General features: G+C 41.5%; 1 protein-coding gene across 1 annotated transcript in view; it reads left to right on the top strand.

Moving 5' to 3' along the window:
* The window catches only part of PHLPP1 (PH domain and leucine rich repeat protein phosphatase 1), a 520,000-nt gene that overhangs the window by 164,933 nt on the left and 338,688 nt on the right, over positions 1 to 16,379 (top strand). Inside the window, exon 2 of the mRNA XM_085606901.1 lies at positions 11,920 to 12,116. Coding sequence (XP_085463027.1) covers positions 11,920 to 12,116 — 197 coding nt within the window. The remainder of the gene's footprint in view (positions 1 to 11,919; positions 12,117 to 16,379) is intronic.

The raw sequence follows: 16,379 nt of genomic DNA, 5'->3' as shown, positions 1-16,379 counted from the left end.
GAGGCCCAGAGTATGCAAATCATTGCTGACCGTGCTCCTCACGGAGACAGTCCATCCTTAACTGCCAGGCATGGCAGTTTGGGATGACTGCTCCCATAAGCAGGCTGGGTCAGTACTGATTTGTATAAGGCACTGTGGGTGGGAAATTATGTGCTGTAATGTTGCTCAGATCAAATGCCAGTGCTTTCTGCTATTTGCAAGATTACTTCCCATCACCTTTTGTGTGTTGGGTACAATCGATATGAAACATTATGACCTTCTCAGGGAATCCATAAAAACATATGTGTTACATTAGAAATACATTCTTTTCGAGACAAACTATCTGTAAAATACATAGCAATTTTCAGCTCCGGGAACCCCTCTAATTTGAAATGACGGTAGGAGGGGTGATGGCCTCTGTCAGTTATATTTAATCGTGTTAAAGCAAGGCTGCAAGAGGGTATGTTTTGCAGATGTTACCAACAGTTCCAGGCCGCTGCTTTTGCAAGCCTCAGAATCAGTCAAATAGACATTATCACTGACCCGTTCAAGGGTCATTATGCACATTCACTGTATTATGTGCAGCATAAGGTGCTGGAAAGAAACTTCCTTATGCAAGCAATATACTAACCTTGCTTCCTCATCCTTTCTAGTATCTGTCAGCACTTTAGTAAAAACTTTAAATTGTGTTCTTTTCAGGGCAGGTTCTCATCTTAATGGTTGAGGATATGCAGTGCCCCTCAGATAAAATAACTTTTTCCAAATGACTGTCGATGTGCTCCTATGTTTGCTAGTATTTCATTGGCAGGCAGTCTGCTCCATTAAGTAAAATTGCTGAAATTTTACTTGCATATGCCTTATTAAATGAACCAATGTCCCTCTCTCCAGTGTGGAGAACAAAAAAGTCTGAAGGCTTCCCAGCTACGCGTTTAAAACCTTTGTAATGGTAATAGTAATGCTTCTTTTTCCATATATTTTTCATATATATGCTTTTATTGCCTGTTTTGAAAATATAGTAATGAATTTCTGCAACTTAGCAGTAAAATGCCAAAGGTTTTTATTGATGTAATATTGTTTATTCGTATGTGCCCTACTTTTTGTTTTTTAAAGATTATATGCCAAATTATTAACATCTCACTAAGATCAGAACAATTTGTTGAATTAGATCTCCCAATTTTGAATAGTCTCCATCAATCCATTTTCTTTTTTCTAAACTAATAGCATAAAATTAGCGCAAACATGATGCTACTTTTTCTTATTGACATTTTTGCTAATTTATTGGCATTTATCACAATGATGTTGGATTTTTTTTTTGTAGTCGAGCATAGCTAAATGATATTTTGTAATCACCTGCATCATATGTAAACACTTGTGGTCCTATTTTAGCCTGGGTTGACAGCCAGCTGTCAAACAAATGCTTTCCTTACAATATATATTTGGAATCCGCTTTGGCACTTCCAATTTCAACCATTGCTTTTTTGTTTACCAGCTCTATCCAGTCTTTAGCCTGAGGCTTTGTCAGTTGCACCTTGGCTCACTGTCAGTAGCATTTCTCTCATCCATGCTTTTGACAATTTTGGTCTGTCTTCCCACCGCCATGTTAGTGGTAGAATTGAACTATATGAGGGACTACTTTAAAACTACAACCTTGTGTTTTGCTCTTACTAGCACTGTCCATCCCATTTTTCCTGTGTGCTTAACTTTTTGTATCTCTTTCCTGCCACCATTTTCTCATTCCTCATTCTTTCTCCTTTGTGCTCCTCATTTTAGGATCCCCCCGTGTTTTCGAACGCTGCCCCACTCTTCGCTCCCTTTGTCTGTTTTTAGGTCGAGCATTCGAGTCCTCTTGTATATACTTTAGTATATACTTATTATATACTTACATGTGTATGCACTTTGTGGGCTCTGGAGAGCAGCCCTAGGACGTGTCTGCTTCTGCTTAAGGACTTTCTTTCTGTTCAGCTGCCTCTCTTTAACTGTCTTTATAGAAAACGACCAACAGAGGTCAGTAAAATACCAAAATCACTTTAGCATTCTCTAGATTCCAGTCCATAGAAATTGTCTTCCACGAGCACCCATAGACAATAACAAAAATTCAAATCTTGTATTTTCAGTGATATGACCACCGAAGGCCCTGATTTTATATTAAAAACAGACCTTTGGACTATACCATTTCCCGCTGGAAGGCAATATTTCTCTCCATGTGTTCCCATACCTGGCGTGTCACGCAGTTTGGTGCTTACTTTCCCTCCATGTTAAAGAACAGTAGATGTTTCAGCACCTAGGCTAATGTGCTGCATAGCTAAATACATATAAGGTCTCAAAGGCGAGACCAATTTCATTGCAAATGCTTGTTTCTCTTTCTTTTTTTCTTTTCGTAGAAACAAGAGGATCTGTATATTGAACACTCACTTTCCTTCAGTACAGTTCTCTTCTTTGTTTGTATGTCAAAGTATGGTGACGGTGTCTGTTATCCTTTCGTTCAGTGTTCTAGAAACTTTAGTGGACAGGGAAACAAACGGCTGTACTGAAGGCAAAGGAGCCATCTATATAGGTCTTCGTTTTGTTTCTAACGTAGGTCTGTCTGAAGTATACTTGAGGTGCATGCCTTAGCACCACAAATATAGGCCTATTGGCTTTACCACTGTATATTAAATCTTGACATGAGGCACTAATGAAACAAGACACCATGTAGCAGAATCATTTTTGTTATTGTCACCTCAAAAATATTTCATCAAAGAGGCAAAAATAAATGTGCAGCATTTCCTGAACCTCGGCAAAAGTTAAATGTTATTTATTTTAGTTGATTAGTAGTATTTGGTAACTAGTATTGGTAAAGACATTTAGGCCTTGTCTGTGAGACTGTGGTGCAGAGATATTAGCATTGCCAATGGTTTTGTTTTTGCCATTGTTTAAGGAAAAACGTTCTTGTGTGGCTGCAAGTGCCGGTTCGGCTTAATAAAAAATAATGAAAAGCACTCCAAGATGGCTGTCCGTGTGTGCAAAAATGTGATTGCTTGGACGGCTATCTTTGTGTGTTTTTGGTCTCTACTTTATCACCATTCAAAGAAATGCCGTCCACTGCATAAATCGCAGGCTGTGACCTGAGCGCCTGCAAACAAGTGGGCACAGGGAAGCACACAGAAAAAAGGGAGCGAATCAAAGCATCAATGACTGCTGGGAGAGCGAGGTGGAAGACAGAGTGAGGAAACGAGCATTGGCCAAGCCAATAGGTCTTCCCGGTGCAAGAGATATTGGCTTAGCCAATGTGTTTTAGCCATGTTGTACAGCAGCAGCAACACCATAGCGCTTTTCTATTTACTTTAAGCCATGTTGGACAGCAGTCCGAGCTGCAGTGCAATATCTTTAATAAATAAAAAAATAATTAACAAAGCCAAATATCTCTGTGCGAGCTATTTGGTCGTTAATGTGGTTAAAGACTGCATACAGTAAAAAAAAAAAAAAAAAAGTCCCAATGTGCTTTTTGTTACGGTGGGGTGAGTGGGAAAGTGGGTCAAAAAAGGGCACAAGGGGTTGAAAGGAGGGAAACAACGAATCGGATGGCATACTCTCAAAACATCGTGTTGGGGGCATTTCTGAGAGGAGCAGTCTCAAGTGGCCCTTTTTAGGTCGTGCCTGGGCAGCGCATGCGCTGCTTTACGAGCCATGCTGTATTGGAGTATGGCATAGGAGCCCGCCCACTCTCCACCCGTATTTGTCATTGTCCTTCGTAAATGCTGGCTTCTGATTCATTAATAGGCTTGTTAGTCCCTCCTTAGTACCGCCTTGTCTTCATTTGTAACCACCCATAAAACTGTCCCTTTTACTTCTGTTGTTACAAGGTATGTCACGTTTAGTCTGTAAGCACTATTTTCTTTAATGAGTTTCTCCTACTGCAGGAACGACATGCTTTCCTGCAACATTCTGCTTGCCATGCGCGCTTTCACTTTCCAAGCAGCCCAGAACAATGGCGGCTGCTTCTTTGAAATTAAATAGGTCTCGCATTTACAAGAGTTTAAGCTAATCGCATTGTAAATGACAATGCCTTTTACTTATGTTTTAATTATCAAAACAGATAAATAAAAGGCATTGTCATTTACAATGCCAATAGCTTAAACTTTCGCTAATGTGAGACCCATTGCATTGAAATGCTTGATAAGTGTTATTGCCAGTGTCCAGCTGCCGCTGCAACTTGGAAATGGGATGTTGTACATGTGTGTCTTTGTGTGCAGGGTGGGGTGTGATTCATGGCTACATTGGGACATACAAAACAGGAACCGGGTTGATGAATATTAGTTTGTCTGCCCACCGACTTGCATTGATTGGGATTAGGATATGTTAGGAGAAAAAGGCTGTAGACCAGTTTGAAAATCCCCCCTCTTTCTTGCGAACTCTTCAGTCACATTGCTAAACCGACTGCTCAATAAAGAGTAAAGAACGCGCTATGTGTCCAACAGTGTGATACAGAAAACCCAAGCACTCCTATTGCATTTAAATAAACATTGTAACAAATTGCTCAGTCGAAACCCGTCGTTCAGCCACCTGGGGCCCCTTGCTGAAGTGCAGCACTTCCTTCAAACCAAGAATTCAGTTTTCACCTACTTTTTTGTGAACTCATTTTTGCCCCATTTTTGTTAGGGCCATGTATGGAATGTGCACCAACGAAAGTTGTAAATTCTTTTCATTATCAGCACTTTTTCTTAATAGTCTAGTATGTATTTCAGAAGTGCGTAAACCGAATCTTTGTCTAACCTGACACAGAAGTCAGTTTGCATATCTCTCAAATATGTAAGAATTATTCTGTAGTTCTTTGCATACCCATGCTCCTCTTTGAGCCACGTATAGAGAGAGCGCTATTTTTTCCGCTAGCCTCATGTAATTGGAAAAATCCATCAAAAAATTAATCAATAAATATACGTTCGTATATGTATACATAGGGGGGTTTTTGGTCGACAGTCTTTATTAATTGGTGGGTTAAACTGTCATTAACTGGCTCATGATATTACATTAGGCAGTGGTTCGGCATACTTCAGTTATTGTCTTTACCGCACTGCGAGGAATGGTATTTTTGCCTGATCATATGTGCACATTTGCCTAAAATAAAGAGCCTTTCATTGCCAGGGTCATGGCAAATATCTACTTTGCTAGTGTTTTTTTTGTTATACTTTACAATCTTTATCCTTTTTTTAAGTAATTCTTGTGTTTTTGAACTATCCTCAGGTTATATTAATTGATGTACATTGAAACTGATGAGAAGTTCTGTGTCTTTTCAAAGTATGCCTCTCTGATAGAAAAAACATATGTACCTTTTTATTAAAAGTATAGGTGGTGATTGTTTTTTTGTTTTTTAATGGAAATATTTATTGCAAGCATATGGACACCACTTTAAGGCAGTGGCATATTTTCTTGTTTGTTCATTTTATTTCTATATTTGCTTGCTATAAATAAAAACTTTGCATCAGCTTGCCAAGACCAGACCTTTTTGCTTTGCAGGTAGGTGCTCCTTAGCATGTGTATAGCCCTATTCAGGTTCTGTTTTGAAGACCTGAAAAAAGTCTGAAGTATCTAATGTGCAGGTTAAGTAATGTTTTGGGGCATAGTCGCTTGATTGCTGCGCCCAGCCCTTCGTGCCACAGCAGGCTTTGGGTGTAGCCTCTGCTCGCTTGTGACAAGGCTAGTCACCAGTAGCTATGCTGCTAACCGCCAGCACCATGAAGCTACGCCCTGCATACTTAAGGTTTAATGAGTTTGTCGACTTTCTCTGTCATTGGTTCCGCTAGAATTGGCATTGCTTCCTTGCAATTGCAGAACCGGTCCTCCCCAGTAGAGAAAAGCCAATAAACCTGTAGGCAATGGAAAAACCTTTCTCTGTGCACCCAAGAGAAAGGGATTCAGTCCCGGCAAGCCTTGATCACATAGCCTGGCTAATGTGTATCAGAGCAAGACACGAACACCAGAACTGGTGCCAGGTTTTGGATTCTTCTAGTTGGTACAAATATGCTTGTTATTGTGTGCTCTTCAAAAAGGCTTTTTCTTACTGACCTGGTGGCGGTGGGGTTTGGGTTGTTTTGAATTGCCAACATTTCACCTCATGCATCCATGTTAGGTTGTACTACATCAATTGGCGTGATTTCTTCATTTGGGCGAGAAGGAGTAGGGGGGGGGTCTCCTGTCCTTCTATGTGTTGGTTTGCAATCTTTGTTCACTATAGGCCTGGAGTGAGCAGTAACTGAGGGCGGGCGTGCATCTAGTGTAAACGCAACTTCTCCAATGATGGAGGTTTCCTCCTGCGCTTACAGCAGCTGCTGGGAAAGACAACTAGGCGCCTGCAGAAGATTGTAAACCTTCTTACACCAGCCTAACTTCCCACCTTGGAAGTAACATTGTTTCAAACTTTTCGCCATAAATTAGTGACACAAGTACTTTGTTTCCCACCCGAGCTAATTAGTGGCCGACGCTAAAGTCCAATAAATAAAGATGCACAGTAGTCAAATGTCAGGCCTTGTCTTCTGCTGCTTATTTTTTAACATGGGTATTAGTGTTTTTAAACTCTTCACACTTTAGAGTCTGAGAAAGTAAAGTGAATTATGTGACAATCTTTCTGGGGTACCTGATGTGTAAGGAAATGGCGTTGAATATAATGTTTTTCGTAACAGAACACAATGTAAATACCTGTAAATTAACTTTCAAATTCAGCAGTTAGAAAAGCAACAAGCATTTGCAATGCAATAGGTTTCACATTTAGACGAGTTTAAGCTATTGCCATTGTAAATTACAATGTCATTTATTTATGTTTTAAAAACCAATCCCAAAATAAAAGGCATAGCCATTTACAATGCCAATAGCTCAAACTTGCCTAACTGCGAGACACATTGCATTGCAAATGCTTGTTCTATATTGTCTTGCCATGGTCTGGACATTGACAAAAAAACACCTTTCTAGACCCAGCGCATACTTTTTTAGGTCCAACATGTACCTTTTTTTTTTTAATGCAAAACCACCATTTCAAGACCCAATTTTAGCGACTTTTCTGTACTTACTCGGTGCTCTCATCTGTCCCCCTAAACTGTTCAAAGTGATTGGCAAGGTAAGGGGCGGCCCCTCCCTGAGCGCGGCTGTGTTTTATCCTCTGATAAAAGGAGATGTGGTAAGTGTGGCCCATAATCCGGGCTCTAGTTTCAAAGGGGAATCCACCAGCAAAGCGGCATCATCGTTCCAAACCTGGACTGGCGGAAGGGAGGCATTGTGTGCGAGGAAAGGAAGAGGAAAGATGGGGGAAGGGTGGGAGAGAGCAAGACGACCCTCTCCCGGGGGATAGCACGCTCTACAAATCTGCAACAATGCCCCCTACATGGGCACTCAGGCAAAAATCCTCAGCCCACCCTCGGAACAGGTGCTCCATATCAGTCATCAATTCTGTGCCACAGCTGCCCAAAGTCTACGCTTTCCATTCACCCGTCAGTGCCCCCTGGCATCCCATCCCTTCTGCCACAGTGACCCCTTCATATGACTCGAGGGGATATGCCCCACACAGCTCCAGTTGCATCCAAATCTGGGCATTCAAAGGCCCTCATTGCAAGTTGCACTTTAAACCCCGAGTACCGCCACACCCCTCCAGGGGTTACTGATACCTGGGGTATTGGAAACTCGGGGGGTGGGGGGGGGGGTGGTGTAAGTGTATCAGTAGGTGAAACCTAAGGGTACCCTCATCAATGGGGAATTGCTGTGGGGCTCAGTAATGCCACGCCCATTTTCCCCCCAGTTTTTGAGTCTGGCTCGACTGCGCCACGCTCTGCAAAGCCCACTGTCACCTGTTCACTACCGCAGACTTTTAAATACTCTAGTCAGGACTCCTAATGCAAGGGCAGACGTCATGGTTTCGCCAGTGCTTGGTCGCCTGCAGGAAAGTCCCCCGACAACACGTCACACAGCAGTACTTCCTCGGTAGGACACACACACACACACACACACACACACACACACACACACACACACACACACACACACACACACACACACACACACACACACACACACACACACACACACACACACACACACACACACACACACACACACACACACACACACACACACACACACACACACACACACACACACTCACACTCACACTCACACTCACACTCACACTCACACTCACACTCACACTCACACTCACACTCACACTCACACTCACACTCCACAGCATGCGTAGTTTATCAAAAGTGTAGCCTGGTGTAAATCTTGGTGAATCACTAAAATACGAGCTTTTCATGATCGTCCTAAGCACAATTTGCGATTGACGCATTTGGGACCTGAGAGACAGCTCACTTTGTGAGTCTGCAGACCCTCCTAGGACAGTAGCCGTCGGGGTGCAGTCCCGCCCTGCACCATTGATTTTACCTATAGTATTTATTTAAAACACATGGATACATATAGATAGCAGTAAAGAACGAATCACCGACAGCAGGTGAAAGGTGGAGCTGGGGGAAGAGAGGAGAGCTGAAAGTTAAAGCACAGTCTCCCGCCCCTCTAACGTATAAAACACGCACCCTGGCGCTGAGACCGGACTCTGGGTGCGGGGTTCTTCACTTGAAGCTTGGCCGGTTCTGTGGATGCTTCCAAGAGGGAAGTTCCTTTTATTGTGACCCCGTGAAACCCCCACCTTCCCTTTGACTGATGGATTTTCCTTTGCAGCCTGCCTGTGCCCTGACCCTTAAACGGGCTTCCAGGTGGTGTGTCCACATGTGGAAAGCCCCAAACTTTCCAAGCTCCTGAGGGGAGCCAGCAGGACACATGGGGGGGGAGCGAGGGCTCCTTTGTCAGCTCTTTCGAGATTTAAAGTTCTGTTTGGTGCTGGTTATAGTCAGGGCACAAGTCCTAAACAAGCGCGTGTCAGCCTTGTATAGTCGCAGCGCGCAGTGAAACTAAAAGCTAAATCACGCGCGCGGTGGCAGCGTGTGAGCACGTGGTGGGAGCGTGTGAGGCAGAGAGGAGACGCCATGCGCGTGCACATCGCCTGTCTGCGCGCACATGGTTTGTCTCCCTTCGCTAGCAAAACCGACAACAATAGTCTCGCCAAGGCGAAAGCAGCACATACGCTGCGTTCGCTAGGCGAGACCTAAAAACGAATCACACATTTTTTTGTAATTGTGAAGTGTGATGTAAACTAAGATTTTAATTGCATCGGAAACAAATCAAGACGCTTTACTTGGTTATCCACCAATAATATTTCTCTGAAACCCGATTTCTACACATTATCATTTATGTGCAGTATAGTTTTATCAATAAAACAGTTTGTCTGTGGCAATCTAGTGGCCATTTCAATGGAAAATATACTTTATCTAAATGATGGTGAACTACCTACCACACAATGCTTTACTTACATAAAAAAAAGCCCATCTCATCCATTAAAGCAAGGTAGGTCACGAAGGTCTGTTTTACTATAAAGTAGGTTGTGCTTCTAAAAAATTTGTGAAGCATGGCCTTAGAAGATTCTCGATATGTAGACCCTCTGGGTGCGTAGTCATTGTGACTCCAGTGCCTGTGAGGCATGAGACTCCAGTGCCTGCGTGGCATGATATAATTTAAATTCTTTAGTAAACATCACAGTAGTTGGACACTAATTAACACTTGATTATAAAATTATTACTGGAATACGAATTCTTAAATATGTTTTTGCTACCCTTCACTCTGTGCTAGTCTTTAAGCTTTCACTGCTCCTGAAACAAGTTATTCCTGCTAGGTGTTACTGTTAGTGATCCGTGCTCACACCAACCCTCCCAAGCCGCAACGCCCAGAAATCACTTGGTGAAAATAGCAGCAATACTCGCCACACAGTTAAACATTGCCAGACATTAATGTTCCGTACTTACTAGCCAGAGGCAATGTGTGGGTATGCATGGTGTTCAGATCTTATCTACAAGCTACCTGTTTTTCTGAAGCAAGTTCCTCTAGCCCACTAGCAGATATCAGTGCACCAGGTATGGAAGAAATAGGGGCGGCACAGATAATTGATGGGGCAGGAAAATGGGCCAAAGTTGTTCACCTGATACAGGGAATTCAGCAGTGTAGTAATCATGCTAGCCAAGATGACAGGAAGTTGATTGTATGCAGTGAAAGTTCACAAAAATAATCTGAGTTCTGAAGGCTATAAGTCAGTCGACCTGTCCCCACTGATTTACGTAGTGTGTGACTGAACGAGCAGGTCGTTGAAAATAGTGGTAAGTAGCTTACCACTATATCTATTCACCTACGTATCTGGCAGAATGTGCATCCCATCTGTCCTTCCACCTCCCTTACCTATCTCTTACACCCTGAAAGGCTGCTATCCTTCTCTCTGTTGGTCCATGGCAAGTGCTCACTACACCACTCCGCTTCAGTGTGCCTTGCACTCATTACTGCAGACTTTGAGACCTTGTTGGTCTTTCCATTATTACTTGCTATGTTTCTGTGGTAGGGATTGAAAACTATAGAAAATCATGATGGTACCTTTTCAGCATTGCATGTCGGCAAAAGATGCAGGGTTGTAAACATAAACCCACATGATGCAGAGGCTGCCTTCGCAAAAGGATTGCGAGTGGTCATTTCACTGAAGAGTCTGTCAAACGCAGCGGTCGGTCCCAAAGATCTAAATTAGTCAAGTTGTGTCCCAAGTTTAAACCAGCATTGGTAAATCCTATCAATCTTGCCTTTATTAGCCAGGCAGAGAGTTGTTGGCATTACAAAGTGTTTATCCTGAATTTACTGCCCCAAGGTGTCGGACAGCTATTTTCCGAACAGTTAATTAATAACAAAGTACGAGAAAATAGAATTCCAGAACGGCCATCTGTGAGTTTGCGTGCATACTCACGCACCAGTGGCCGACTTGAAATTGATATTCACCTAAAGAAAAAGCTGTCCAAGATGACTGTTTAGAAGTATACTTGCACGCTGAAGCAGCAGTAGTCATTTTCAAATGGTGATAAATTAATATATAAAGTCTGCATGGGATGCCATGGGATTTATTGAAACAAGTGGCCTGATAGCAGTGCGCTGATATCGCACCATTGTAAAATAAATTAATAAGAATAAAATAATTTAAAAAAGGAACAGGCGGTGCTGGTAGATTATCTAACAAGCAGGACTCGAGAATGAGAAGTGAGGAAAATAGGAAACGAATGGGGTATAGGGCAAGGTGAGCGGCACTAATCTCTCTGAGGGAGAGACCGGAGACAAAATAGTCCTATATTTGGTGGAATGCTAGGACTCCTTTGGATGCAGGACACATAAGCAGCTAATTGAATAAGGTCAGAGAACCAATTGCTTCTGTGTTGGCTTTGTTATTGACAATGTCTCAGGTCAGTGGCTGGACCAGCATACAGCCAGTAGCTTGAAGTGGGCTTACCCAATACCCACTCGTAAGTATACGTTAATCTAAAGTACGAGATACAACAGGTATGCTGACGACGTGCTACCTGTATGCAAGACTTAAAAATGTTTGACATTCTTTTTACTTTATTGTTCTAAACCATTGTCCAGCAATTGTGTTTTCTCTAGGCACATTTTAAGACTCGGCTCTGCGTGATTAATTATACATGTGTCTTCAATGGAAAAATAAAATAAAACTGTTTTGTAATTGGTGAAATACAAAAATGCAGGTTACAATACCTGGGGGGAAATTGTTTTTTGTGTGAGGAAAACTCTCAACTCCTCTTTTTAGTAAGAAAGTTCTTTTGTAAAGCATAAAGTTGTTGTTGGCACCCTAATGGCTTTATTTGGTTGTGGGAGCGGAAAGCAAGTGATTTTTCGTGTTGGTTTGTACCGCGAAATGTTCGAAGTGTGTACTGTTTATTTCACTTGGACCCATCATGGATTTTTTCAAGTTAAAGTGAAAATGTATAATGTGAAGGGGTAATGGTATATTTTGAAGCTCACTTGCCTCCGTTGTTCTCTTTACAGGAAAGCCCCATGGGATTGGCAACTCTGAGCGCATCCAGCTTTCGGGAATGTACAACGTTCGGAAAGGGAAGATGCAGCTGCCTGTCAATCGGTGGACGAGGCGCCAGGTCATCCTTTGTGGAACGTGCTTAATTGTGTCATCGGTAAAAGAAAGCCAGTCGGGGAAGATGCACGTTCTGCCACTCATCGGTGGTAAAGTAAGCAGCACTAACTACTTTCTGACTAAAATAAGCAGTTATGATTTCTGAAGAGTACTGGCAGAACAAATCTATAATGTTTGGTCACTCATCCTGTAACCTAATTGGTGTGTCTGTGCCAGGCAGCTGAATTGTGCACTAGAGTCCATGCTTTCCTTTTATTGTTACTTTGTTGATGGCTTGGCAAAACCCAAGGGTATCCTGCTTTTTCCACAAGGAGCAACAAGACTTTGTTGTGTGTCCACATATAAAGTTACTCCATTTAGTTTCATAAACAAGCCACAAAGCATACTCAGTTTGTGGGTCATGGATCATTGAGTTCTGGCACAGACTTTTAGAGATACCCAACCAAGAATTGTGCAGACCTCCTCATAGTATATAGTGACTCACCGCCACTGTTCCATTGCAAATGTTTCGAGTTCATCTATTATGGTGAGGCTATGTGTATGTAGTGTTGGCGAGATTTGCACAAGAAGAACTTCGAATTTGACTAGGACTTTTAATGCAAATGGTTTTCAACTGACATTTTATATTGAGTTACTGCCAAAATCTGAGTCGTCCCATCTAATCTTGGTGGGGTGCATTTTTACATTTTAACATTGGTGTTGTTACAAGCTGTAATCGCTCAGTTTAGAAGTAAGGCGACAAGTTTGTTTTTGCAATTACTTTACGCATAACAAATGTACATGTACTTTTTTCAGACTTCGATAAAATAATGAGGCCTTTCCATCTATAATCGAGCAAAGATCTAACTAATTGATTTGGGGACATTTGAGCTTGTTGAATGTTATTCGTTCAATTAGTCATTATCATGACTTTTTTCCACTGAAATTTTTGTGTGTTTTGATGTTCAGATGTAATGTTCAGTAGTTCACGTATCTCTGGAAACCTTGATGTGGTTGTATGGTATGGACATTTTCTAGGATTCCTCTCTTGCTTATTTTTTACTCTTCGTTGATTTGTAATGGTTTTGGATAACTCTTTACAGCATGTCAGGGCTTGAGCTCCAATGCTTCCTCAAAGCTTTTATCAGCTTCTATTCTGAATCTAGTCATGTAGAATGTAATTCAAATCTTTTTTTATTTTGAAATTAAAACCAGCCTGAGATCCGAGTTACCAGACGGCATGATACACAAACTGATTTTCCCTACAATCCAAGTGAATATAGAAGTCAAGATTTAAATCATCAGTTGCATCTATTCACAATGCCTCAAGCAGAACTATTCCATATCTGGGCATCAGATCAACCTGTTCTGTCAAAATGGGGTGGAAAGTTGGACACCAGAAAGTCCACGATAGACAAGTACGCTGAAAACACTTATTTATTAGTAAGTATTATAACATTCCTAAAGCCAAGCAGGAAAAGGTAGGATATGGAGTCCCACCTGCTGTATCTTTAGGGTGTGTTCCTTTTAATTTTCTCCAGATATTACCTGTGTGCAAAAGACTGAACACAATGGTTCTACTATTCCGTTCCACTTTCAAATGGACCAGATGACAGATTGAGGCCTTACTCTGATTGCAAAATGATTCTCCTTATACATAACCTCTTCAGTTATGAAAGAATAGAATCCGTGTTTTGTTGTGGTACTACACATTCGGTTTCATCACTGTCCAGTACTGCGACTAGGAGACACAGCTTAATTCCACCAACAAGGCAGTCTCGTCTTTTAGGTCCCTGAGGAAGCCTCTAGTTCATAACCTTCCTGTACCTGTCGCGAGCACTAGGCCCAGCCACTCAAGTGAGGTAGCATTTTTATCAATACAATTGAGCGAACACTGGCTGCTAGGAATTTTGTGGATTCCTGCTGATTCCGGAAGTTTGTCACAGAAATGCACAGAAAATGTGCAATTTTAGGCAAAGTCTGAGGCTTGCAGGGCATTTGTGGGTAAGAAAACTTTGCGGGATCCTTGCGGTGAACACCATTTTGGACATCCCTGAAGGTCTAGTTTTCAGAAATGTCTTTGTGGTAGGTTTCCCTGGATGGTCGACAATCCCTGGCTAAAACAATGCCGCTACCCAGGCCAAAAAAATGCTGCTACCCCCATTGCCAAATAAGATAATGTTTCTGACAGGAAATGTTGATGTCTCCATATTGTATTTTGGGGCTTTTCTCGTTGAGAACACTAAGCCTACCCACACAAGTGAGGTACTGTTTTTATTGGGAGACTTGGGGGAATGGTAGGTGGTAGGAAATGTGGCTCTCTCTGCAGATTCCAGAACTTTACATCTCAGAAATGCGAGGAAAATGTGTTTTATTTTAAATGGAAGTATGAAATTTGCAAGCGCTTTTTGCTAAGTAACCCTGGTGAGAACCATGCAAGTCACTCCACCATGGATTGCCCCAAGTATATAATTTTCAAGTATGTGCAGGTTTGCTAGGCTTCCCTAGATGCCGGCTGAAATAGATCCCAAAATTCACAGCTTGCCACATTGCAAAAAATAGTCTGTTTTCAATGGAAAAATGTGATGTGTCCATGTCATGTTTTGAGGTTTTTCCTGTCTCGGGCACTAGGCTTATCTTCACAAGTAAGGTATCATGTTTATCAATAGACTTGGAGGAGTGGTAGGAAATGTGTAGCTTCTCACAGATGCCAGGAATTTTTATTATAGTTATGTGAGGAAAATGTGTGTTGTTAGTCCAACTTTGACTTTTGCAAAGGCTTCTGGGCAGGAAAACCTGGTGGGAGCTACATAAGTCCACCAACAATTGATTCCACTACATGTCTAGTTTTTAAAAATGTACAGGTTTACTAGTTTCCCTAGGTACAGCCACCCAGATTGCAAAAAGAGGCAGTTAAGTGGAAAAATGTTATGTGCCCATGTTGCATTTTGGGTCTTTCCTGTCGTGGGCCCTAGCCCCACAATTAAAGGTACCATTTGTTTATCGGAAGACCTCTGAGAATCCACAATAGTAGAACATTTGTTAATACCAATTGTATTTCTCTGCATTTGTGGGTTTCAAGTGTAAGCCAGTGTGTAAGAAATTAAGCATTTCGATAAATGCCCTCTGAATCTCATGCTAGTACGAGTATACGCAAATTCAGAGATGTTCAAATAAACACTGCTCCTAAACTCCGTATCTGGTGTCTGTTTCAGAAATACATAGGTTTCATTGATACCCATTTTCGCTCTTTATATTTTACCGTATCAATTGCTCTCTACTCTGGGTACCCTGGGTTATTGGAGAACCTGCAAACCCGCAACCAGAAAGGTCTAGAAGATTTAATGATATATTGCTTTTTGTTAATCAGCCATTGTGTCAAGAAGTTACAAATGAAAACATTGTCACAAATGCCTGTTTTTCCTACTCATTTTCAATTTTTGATTTTATTCCAAAAGTTAGTTTTTGGGGGGAAAACCACAAGTGATCTACACAAATGACCGTTCCCTAAACTCCTAATTCTGTCTACTTTTAAGAAATCTATAGAGTTCCAGTATCACTCATGGGTTTTACCCTTGTTTTCACCACAAAATGGAAGTAGTTTGAAAGCACAACAATCAGGAAAAATGGAGTATCTCTTTGAAAAATGCCAAAACTGTGGTTTAAAAAAAGTTTTTTTGATTCAGTTGTGCATGTTACTGAAAAGCTGGAAAATGCTGACATTAGCACAGCAAAACTATGGTTGATGCCATTTTTAGGAAAACAAAAAGACAATTTGTGCAGAGTTCTTTTTATTTTTTTTATTTTTCCCTCAAAAACGAAATATTAGCTCTATTTCGCCAGGGGAATGTGCAAACCCGAGGTACTTTTAGAATCCCCAGAATGTTGGGAAAAGGAGGTATGTTTGGCATGGATACCTTATGTGTGTAAAAAACAAGCTATCAAGGCCTAAGCGCTAGCTACCCCAAATTGCCTAAAAAGGCTTTGCATTCTAGGGGAAAAAGCCTAGTAGAAACAGGGTTGAAGAAGCTAGAATTGCAGCATAAGATCCACAATCATGCTCAGCTAGGAGGGAATACCAATTGTCGCCCATGTATTAATTTGCAAAGGGTTTTTGCGACCTATCCTTTATAGTGCACCTTGGAGGTATTGAATGAATTTCTTCAAGGAATGTGTATAGACCTGAAATCACAGCCCTGAAAGTGCTCCAGTGTTTTAAGTAGAGATGGCTAGGAGATTCTAATAACCGAACAGTAAGTGAGTGTAGTTTCAATTTAAGATTTCCTACAGGTGTGCATCATCAAGTTGGAATTCAATTTGTAATGATTAAAAAGATTTGACTGTATTGCCCTCAAATAATTGTCCGATGTGAATAATG

Source organism: Triturus cristatus, chromosome 5_2 (genome assembly GCF_964204655.1).
Source record: "Triturus cristatus chromosome 5_2, aTriCri1.1, whole genome shotgun sequence".
Classification (NCBI taxonomy): domain Eukaryota; kingdom Metazoa; phylum Chordata; class Amphibia; order Caudata; family Salamandridae; genus Triturus; species Triturus cristatus.
Note: the sequence above shows the minus strand (reverse complement) of the source record. Positions and strands in the feature narration are given on the sequence as shown.